This window comes from Penaeus japonicus, unplaced genomic scaffold, assembly GCF_977035675.1.
Source record: "Penaeus japonicus unplaced genomic scaffold, GWHDUDI00000001_assembly GWHDUDI00000017, whole genome shotgun sequence".
Lineage (NCBI taxonomy): Eukaryota > Metazoa > Arthropoda > Malacostraca > Decapoda > Penaeidae > Penaeus > Penaeus japonicus.
The window spans coordinates 15494646-15504645 of NW_028234419.1; the positions used below are offsets into that span (position 1 = coordinate 15494646).

Genomic DNA, 10000 nt, shown 5'->3' on the forward strand with positions numbered 1-10000 from the left:
GCTGTATGTAGCTGTCATCTTAAACCCAAAGTAACATATGATTTTCATTAACTCATCAACATTAATTCTGACCACTGAATATACATAGTAGTGAATTAAAGGCAATCAATATACAATAGCATTACTATCAAAAGGAAGTGACTACCTACATCATAAACAACAGAAAAAGGAGCCATTCTCAATGTTCTTGCACAACTTTGCTGAGAGATATGATACTTACACATACTTTACACATCATAAAGAAAATATTAAATTAGAATTAATAAAGAGTATGAAACATGATACACATTTTAAGCATATTAAATAGTTGTTCCAAAGCGATTAAATTACACTTTACCTCATTCTTACCATACCTCTGCCTGAGCCTCTCTGCTTCCCCCTCCCATCTTTATAATACTTTTTTTAATAGTTTCATTCCATTTATCTCTTCCTCTTTTTTTCATATTATCATTCCTCGCTAACCCTACTCATTGCTGTATGCATACTAGTTCCTCACAAACCATGGTCATGATCATATTAATGACAGGGCTGTTTTGGCTCCAAATGGTTAAAATGGCAGGATATTTCAAATGCGAAAGCCTGCAATGGCCAGAGCCAAGCGCGATCCGCTCAATCACCAGACCACCAGCCAGGAGGATAGCCACAACGAAATATCTCGTTCCCAGCAGCTGACGCTGCCACCACTTGACGTGATATCTTGTCACTCATTGTTAAGGGGTTAATAGTAATCTTTATCATCCCCATCATCCTACCAATAGAGAGAAGTTAATCTTTTAAGTATGAAAATTTACCAAGGGTAAATTTTATCAAAGAGATAAAAGTAATTTTGTTGATATCCCATTTGTAAAGCCCAGAAATTCCTGAATCCTACATGTATTCTCATCCTAGTCTATTTTTCTTCCTGCAAAGGGCTATCAATAGAGGGTAAATGTTTTTGTGCTTTCAAGAATCTATAACATATTCTATTCACATATTGTGTATTCCCTATCTCATATAAAATTTTATTTAGCACAGACTATAGATGTCAATTTATTACCACTTATCATCACCTTCAAAAAAATTTAAGAAGATCTATATGCTTAGACTCATCCTATTATCATCAAGGACATCTTACTCAATAAAACCATTTTTTGTATATATTGTAATATTTACATCAAAGACATTCATTTGACTTACTAGGAAAGTACCAATTAAATGGCTCACAAGACTTCAGCACATGCAATAATATGTACAAATTTGAAGATATTACACAATAGGAAAAGAGACTGTAGAAAGTACACAAAACTTTGCCCATGTGTGATAGCCCTTTCACTCGCAAATATCTTTCCATAAAATACTGTTCAGCATCTATTACTTTTTTTACTCCTCTCTTTTCTTTGAAATAATTTCAACATTTACTATTTTAGTCACTCAACTCCAATCTATTACATCCTCATTTTTTTAACCATCCTGTTTCCTACCTCTGGTCCCCCTAGCCACTCCCATAACCCTTCTTAGACAGGTTACATCTTACGATGTTCAGCCTAGACTGAGCATCTTTAGATGTGTGTTTTCTGGACTTATGGATGAAATATGAGCCTATATGTGATATATTAGTGATTATAATTAACATTTGGTATACTAAGTCAACATATCTGAAGGAATAAATCATTTATAACTTTAATAAAAGGAAAAATGCAGTATGAAAGTGATCCAATCCCATGACAATGCCTGTCATAGAAGGGTATGTTATTCCTTCACCCATTATTTTATTCTCTCCCAATCATCCCCAACTTAAGATCAATGGAAATGGTGGTTTGTGTCTCATAATAGTCCCAAAAGTTGTAGACTGGACGAAGTAAAAGAATTTCTGGGACTTAATCTGAGGGCAAACTATGGCAAGGGAATCATGTGAAATTTTGATATTTTTTGCAATAAATTTGGATAAAGTTGTTATCTATATTTACAAACATGATTATTCAAGACATGCTTCAATCACAGTTTAACACTAATCAGCCACTGTTTCGTACTCAATATTCTACCATTAAAATTATAAAACAAATCATACAGATATGAAGTTCATCTTACTTAAAATTTTAATACAATTCCACTTCTAAAGTAGAACTGTAATCAATATTTTCAAAATATTGGGCCTATTATTGAAAATTCTTTCATATCTTCTTTGGATAAAAGTTATTTTGCAAAGCATTTGAACTAACTGATATGTATATAAAACATAAGTTTTGCCATTATTGGGCCTATACAATTGTACTTTGTGCTTTCTATCATAGATGTAAAACAATAATATTTACAGCATTCCCCAATCTCAATATTTTATACAATAAACTAAAATTATGAGACACACCTAACCACTGCCTCCAACTCTGACAATACTTGATGTACAAGGCATTATTCATTCATTGGAAGATCTTTACATGTTAAATCAAAAGAAAACAAATTATCCTTTTAATCTGTACTTCATCATATTCTAGTGTCTAACACTACTTTCCAAAAATCAACAACTTATCTTTTTAAAATATTCATAAAATACAACTAACCACCCATTATCTATCTTCTCCACTTTTTCCATCTCCCTTCATTAAATCATTGGCATACCACTCACAAAATTTGCAGTTTGAACATTAAGAGTATATGGCTCCTTTTCCTTAAAATCTGAATCTAACACTCACCCGTGGTTGTGCATGGGGACCACTTTGTTGACTCTGATGAACATCTTGGCTACTTTCTCCACCATAGTTTTCTGATGAGAAGCCTCCAGACATGTCACTACTACCAAGCCACTGTCAAAATCAAAGTAAAAAAAGAACATACAATACTGAAATGAATACAAAACAAGTCATGAATGTCTTTATAGGGATACTAGTTTGTCTTTCCCTCAAAACTTTAACTATATATTTCAAATTTATGTAAATAAAGAAAAAGATAACTATTCTAAATTTCTAAAAAAATCCATTTTACTAATGCCAGAAGTTTTTATAAAGAACATAAATTACAACTGTAAAACAAGAGTAATGGACTATTAATGACTGTTAAAAATGTAATATAATTATAGTTGTACTATCATAAATTTGTGGAAGAAACCAATCTAAAATTAACTTGAACTTTTCCTCAAAAGGGTTACAAAAATCTATGATGTTAAATTGGTTAAACAAATTGCAATAGGTCTAAAAAAGAAGATATACTACACATGGATAAAAAGCTCTTATGTACAATTTCAACAAAACATTTTAGCATTAAAATTTAAAGTCACTTATCCTTACCCCTTGCATTCCTGATGGACCAGCAAGTGCTTCTGCAACTGCATCAGCAAGAGGCTGTGTCTGTCCAGGAAGAACTGGTTGGTCATACTTATTAGCTATCATGTGACTGGAATGATCGTCTTGACTGCCCGCTCCGTCCATTCCAGTATCACTTCCTACATGGCCATACTGCATTCCAGTGTCCATTCCTTCAGACTGACTACTGTCTAATGTTTCCACCATTTCTTCTTTGACTAGAGATTCATCAACCATAATTTGCTGAAAATTCAAGATAAAATATTTAGTATGTATCATTCTATGCGTGAAACTACAAACTAAATGCTTCTTAACCCTCTCGCACACAATGCTTATTTAGGGTCTGGTGGAGGCACATATGTATGGTATGTTGCTACACTTAAACATTAGCACCACCCTAAAAGGTTTTCTTCAAAATGCATCATATTTGAGTTAATAATAGGTGACATGATGAACTGTCTAGGCAAGGTGCTACTAAGCGATTTCTCATGATTTTGTGCATTTCAGTGGTTGTAAAACACCAGTATCTGCTTGGTAGCTAAGCTGGTGAGAGATCTGTTGTGATTTAGAAGGTAAAAAGAGTATTTAATTGAAACTTGTATGCAAGAGGGTCTGTTTCAATAAACAAAAATAATATTTCAAATATAAAAATTAGGAAAGACAAATTATCATTAAACTCTACCAACCTTGACATCAGAAGCAGGCGACTCATGAGGGGTGAGATCACTTTGCTCTGTCCGCTGCTCTAACCTGTGGCCATCACTGTGCGTTCTGGACCGCGCCCGAGGTTGTTCACTCTCAGGTAGGTAAGGTGAGGCTCTAGGTGAGGAAGGTGGACTACTAGATGGCTGTGAGCCTCCTTGCGACGGGGTTCCATTTTCCTCCCGTCTTCGTCTCTTTGGCTGTGGACTTACTCGCTCTTCTCTGGTACTTCTAGCAGGTGCTGGTTTTCTAGTCTCTTCACTAGATGGGGGTTCATCAGGTACCGCTAAACCTTTAATTTGCAGCATCTCAGCTGCCTTGATAAGTCTTGCAAGGTCATTCTGAGCAACACTAACTACACCAGCATACATATAACTAAGCAGTGCCTCTAGTTCATCAGGCTTCACATCTTTTAACACAATAATTGGGTGTTTACATGGTGTGTGTTCAAACATATTTTCAAAATATTCACTACATGTTGATAGCACCAACTTATGTACAGGGTAAAACTTTCCATCACAAGCTAGCGTTGCATCAGTGTACCGTTCCTGAAAATGCAGTAAAATGTAATTAAATTACAATAAAATGTAATGCAACTGGCAACTGCTGTAAAATAAAATGTAATGCAACTGGTAACTGCTATAAAATTATAAAATGTAATACAACTGGTAACTGCTATAAAATAATAATATGCATTGCAACTGGTAACTGCTGTAGAATAAAGAAGTACTAAATACAACAGCAAGGAAAAAATTAGTAGCCCATTAAAAAAATCAGTACATTTCAAAGGGTGAAATTTACACCTAATTCAAGTTCACTGGATGCCAGGCTTTATATTATCCTGTTGCTATATGAGCTGCTTTGGCTCCAATTGGTCTAAATGCCAGGTTTTTTAAGCAAGCAAGCCTAACACCTCGGGCTATTTGCCCGCTCTAGCCATGACCAACTGCTATGCACCCGATCACCCAGTGTGCCAGCCATACAAAATGCCATGGCTAATATCTCATCCCTGACAGCAAATACTGCCACCACTTGCCGTGATATCTTGTCACCCGGCATTAACGGGTTGCATGGAAGACAGAAGATGTAAATCATCAGAGAAAAGTGTAATGTAAGTTTTTTCTTCTAAAGTGTGTGTTTTGGCTATGAATGTCATCTGTCCTATGGTAATCACATTGGTCCCTCAAAAAATTTTCAATATATAATTGATGAAATGTACAAATTGTTTTTCTCAAAATATGTCCTTTGACAGGCACATCCACAATTGTCAGAAACATGTATTGCTAAAGCAAATGCATTGTTATATTTTTATGAATAAAGATTTTCAAACAGAATGTTTGATACTACTGCATATACATCGCATGTAACCATGGTGTGGAAGTTAACCCATTCGCGCCGGTAGACGTGCTGTGGTTTTTGAGTCAGACGCCGGGGACGAGATATGAGGGCAAGGCCGGCGCTCGGGGTGAGCGAGTGGGCAGCCCAGGCTCGCGGCTTGTGCGTCCGAGAATCTTGAGGCGTTAGGCTTATGCGTTCGAAAACCCCGGTATTGCAACTGTGTAAAGCCGGAACCCCCTCGGCATGAATGGGTTAAGAAGGACATATACACAAAGAACACTGGTTTCAGTAGGTCTGACTACAACCAAAATTATGTACTGAACAAGGGAATAGATGGAATTGTGAAATTAACTTTACCATGGACAAACCCTACTATCAAACACCCAAAAATGCCAGTGCAAGAAAGAGAAAGAGGGTCTTCTGAGACATGTTAACTAATTAAGTATTGTGTTGTACAGTGGTGCAGAAATACATTTGACATGTCTACAGCAATTATTATAGCAAAGCTTTCAAAGAGATGCAGACACATGTGAATGCGCCTTAAAGTTAATTTGTTTTATTGGTTGGAAAATATGGAATTTCCAATATGTAGAGCAATGTAATATGCAGTGACAATTTCAAATCCCCCCTCTCACCAACTATTTTACATAATTCTGAAACAATGCAGTATTCACTGACTGTTTTATTTACCTTTTAACCCATTCACGCCGGTTGACGTGATAGCACGTATTGTGGTTTTCGCGTCAGACGCCCTGGACGCGCTATGAGGGGAAGCCGCGCGCTCGGGTAGAGCGAGCGGGCAACCGAGGCTTGCGGCTTGTGCGCCCGAGAATCTCGAGGCGTTAGGCTTATGCGTTCGAGAACCCCGGTATTGCGACCGCGCAAAGCCGGAACTGCCCCGGCGTGAATGGGTTAAAAATAAGTTAAGTAGTTGACCTAACTTTTACTAAATTTACAAGGTTATAAGATATGCAAAAATTTTATAATTTAAAATGCAAAATTTAGATAATTTAACAATAATCTCATGCTTCTTTACCATTATATGAATCAGAGACTGAAAACCAAATTAACAATATCATCAAAGAATAAAAACTCCTGTCCAGTTCTCCTTGATCATGAGCATATGCATGTAGTTCTATTCACCATGATTGTGCAAAAGCTGTCAAAAACTGGTGGCCTGCTTCATTATGAATGAGACCAATGGACTACTAATATTTCTGGTATTGTTGGTAATTTTCCTCCAGCCACACCCACCATATCAGTCCTATGATCCCATGTCCTTTCCAAGACCTCCTTTTCCTAAGTCATACATTCAGTCTTCCCTGCCTCTTTCTTCTAGTAAATGGAACATACGGAGTGTGAAAAAGTAATTCTAGTACTGTAAGGCAAACCATACAGGAGGCAAACCCTTTCTATCCATTCTTATCCCCCATTTCCCTTTCATATTCTATGATATTATATAACACATAGTTAGCTTATGGTATGTCATTGTCTTTGTACTATCTAGATATCAAAGGAATGCTTTAATGTTTCTATGAAAAAACTGTTCTTTTTCTGCTTTAAATGTGCCTTCTTTCAATTTTCATTCATAGGTGAGAGGTAACTATGATAAACTTTTCAACTTTCATGACAGTGATATACAAATTTTCTGGTGTACAAAATCAATCTTTTGAAATACCAAACACCAAAATTTACTTTGGTGAGACCTGAAAATTCAATCTTTAAATGTAGTTTGGGGAGAGAATAGTTGAAATTATATGTATATGTATATGTATATATACATACATACATACATACAAATATATATATATATATATATATATATATATATATATATATATATATATATATTATATATATACGCATAGGTATGTACATATATATGTGTATGTATACATACATGTATATATTTGTGTGTGTGTGTGTGTGTGTGTGTGTGTGTGTGTGTGTGTGTGTGTGTGTGTGTGTGTGTGTGTGTGTGTGTGTGTGTGTGTGTGTGTGTGTGTGTGTGTGTATAGCAGGATTATCATTTAGTGCTGCAGGAAGCAGCAATACTTTTTAATGGGGGGCAGGGATGGATTTGGGTAAAGATGATGGTCTGGAAAAAAATAAAATTAAAAAATTAATAATAATAAATATCAATACTAAATAATGAATATACAAATAATAAAAATGGAAAAAAAATAATAGTAATTTTCAGTACAATTTCCTAGGGAAGCTGCTAAGGTGTACTTCATAGTAGTGTATATCAAACTATAAGTTGTACCTCTCTAATGCAGCATTCTGAGATCTGGCAACTCCTATTGAAAGGCAAATTTTGAACCTACTGCAGTTTGAGCACCTGCTACCACAGTGCTGCTGTCACTGCCACTACTAGAGGTTAACTATAAATTTACATAAGGTTCCTTTAGGGTTGAATATCTGTTTATGATTTTTTGTGGCCCAGTATTGGCCAGCTCCTTAGGTCGTCCTATAGAAGCTGTCAGTCACCAGCTATGCTGCACAGGCCTAAATCAGTGAGTAACCAGAAACCTGGATGATTACAACTTTTATACAGAGAAATTAAGCATGACATACAAAATATAACAGTGATTTTAAGAACTCTTGTCATAAGGACGGTGATGGCAAGGGATGTGTAATTCAGATTGCAAGTCAGTTTGAATTGTTTCACAATAACATGGACCAAATGGTAATTGAATCATAAAGTAGTCTATTCTTATGTGGTTAAAGAGGTACAACCTGTTTTCATCTTAGATGTTGAAAGCTGCAGGTACACTAAATTGACCTAACTTTAACATCACTACTTTTATCACTAAAATTCTATTTACTAGTATATCAGGCGAAAATAATTCTATAAACTTGCTCTAATAAGAGGCATTTCCACTAACTATGTCAGGAATATCTCATTTATCTCCTATTATATTTATTTCATCTATTCTGTGTATTAGGATGTTACTCTTTGCAAAATAAAACAACTTATACCTTTGAAATATACTATTTCAACAAAGTATGAATTCAAATTGATATATTTTACTGTATCACTTGCAAAAAAAAATACAAGTAACAAATAAAAAATTTGCTTGTAACAGATTCAGGAAACACGATGTTCACAATCGTAGAGAGAACACGTACGGAGAACATCTACAGACACTCACCTTCTCCCTGAGTGTTGCCAGAATGTGGCAAAAGGTGGCCTTGTGGTTGTTCCAGTACAATGATAGCATTCCATCCCCCATCTTGATTGCTTTTTCTCATCTGTAAAAGCATAAAATATATAAAGATTGCAGTTGTGTAAAATCCTATTGGGAAAGTTATTGACAAGTAAACTTCAAATCAAATAATCTTATCCTTCAATATCAACTATATAATGAACAAACTTGGAACTAAATAAAGGTTGGTCAAAATCAATATGTGTTCATTCAACTTATCAGTATTGAACAAGGGAATTTCTCTATTTCTCTTAATTAATAAAATTAAATATATATATGATATACAACTCTAAAATATGACATATCTTACCATCAAGTAAATAACTTAAAAAGATAATTATCTGATAATATATCAATGCCCAGAAAACCATTATCATATTCTTAAGATAATCAGTTAATTTGAAAAAGAAAGAATAGCAATAATTGGATACAATAATAATTATATGTAATACTTATATTCAAAACAAAACAGACAGTAGAAAAGAACATTGAACTATACACCCCTATCACTGTGAAAGAAATCTAGTTATTTGTTTCATTTTTTTAATCTCCAGTGTCTTTTTGCTCTAGAGACCTTGTCAAGATTCCTAGTTTAAAGATTATGAGTGAGTGAGTTCATGAAATTATGAGTTTCAAGAATCACTTGATAGGGATCTGTCATATTTTCTAAGTGTAAGAAATATAAAAATACTTTATTTTTAATTTCTTTAATTAACTGTTGACAAAGTGACATATATAAGTAAAGAGGCTTTAGTGCTGAATATACTATAGGAGTTATGCATTTCTTAATGAAAATAATATCAAATAATGCAAATATCTTCAGCAATAATACGCCCTTGACATTGCACCAAGCGTCACCCAAGCCCGGTCCTAGGACACAATTTCCAAGATAATTATTTCTACTTAATCCCTAAATAATACCTAAATAGTATCACCCAATGCATTAACCATTTAGACCCTAGTTCGACTGCCACCCTGCCATCATGTGATGGTGCCAGGCGAGGGTGCCAGGGCCATAAAGCGAGAGGTTGAGAGGGCGGGGCGTGGACGGACTCTTGGGGGACTGAAAATGGCCTTCCCTCCTTGCCCCAGCTCGGCCCCTCCACACCAAACATCTTCACCTTTTCCACCTTAAAGACGTTAACACTCCTGCTGACTAAGCTGCTCTGAAAGCTGAAATGTTTGTTGAAGGTTAGGACTGGTTGGCATGCACGGATCAAGTACCTGAAAGTGTGAAAGTGTAAAAATGTTCCCGAGTGGCACTGGCATCACACGTCCCCCTCTTCCCTTCGATCCTCACCTGCGCTCAAGCTTCAAACACTAATCTTCATATTTTTTGAGTGCGAGGCGTCGTGGCTCTCTTTTCGTCGACAGGAAATGAAGTCTACAAATAACACTGCATGGCAAAGAGTGTCAAATCTTCTGTAAGGGTTCTCAGCTTCTTCCATGAGATATTAAGAGTTAATCGACAAAGGA

At 35.5% G+C, this 10000-nt stretch overlaps 1 protein-coding gene across 32 annotated transcripts in view; it reads right to left on the reverse strand.

Moving 5' to 3' along the window:
* Positions 1 to 10000, reverse strand: part of LOC122258386 (uncharacterized) — a 127598-nt gene that overhangs the window by 117548 nt on the left and 50 nt on the right. For 24 of the 32 annotated variants that reach the window (XM_043024321.2, XM_043024345.2, XM_043024296.2 and 21 more), the window contains exons 1-5: positions 9749 to 10000; positions 8471 to 8570; positions 3962 to 4525; positions 3261 to 3518; positions 2670 to 2780 (exon numbers count right to left, since the gene is read on the reverse strand). The exon at positions 9749 to 10000 is cut by the window's right edge. In XM_043024321.2, coding sequence (XP_042880255.2) covers positions 2670 to 2780; positions 3261 to 3518; positions 3962 to 4525; positions 8471 to 8551 — 1014 coding nt within the window. In that variant the 5' untranslated portion in view covers positions 8552 to 8570; positions 9749 to 10000. Of the gene's footprint in view, positions 1 to 2669; positions 2781 to 3260; positions 3519 to 3961; positions 4526 to 8470; positions 8571 to 9445; positions 9698 to 9748 lie in introns of all 32 variants that reach the window. The other 8 variants (XM_086546014.1, XM_043024285.2, XM_086546011.1 and 5 more) reach the window with 3 other exon arrangements.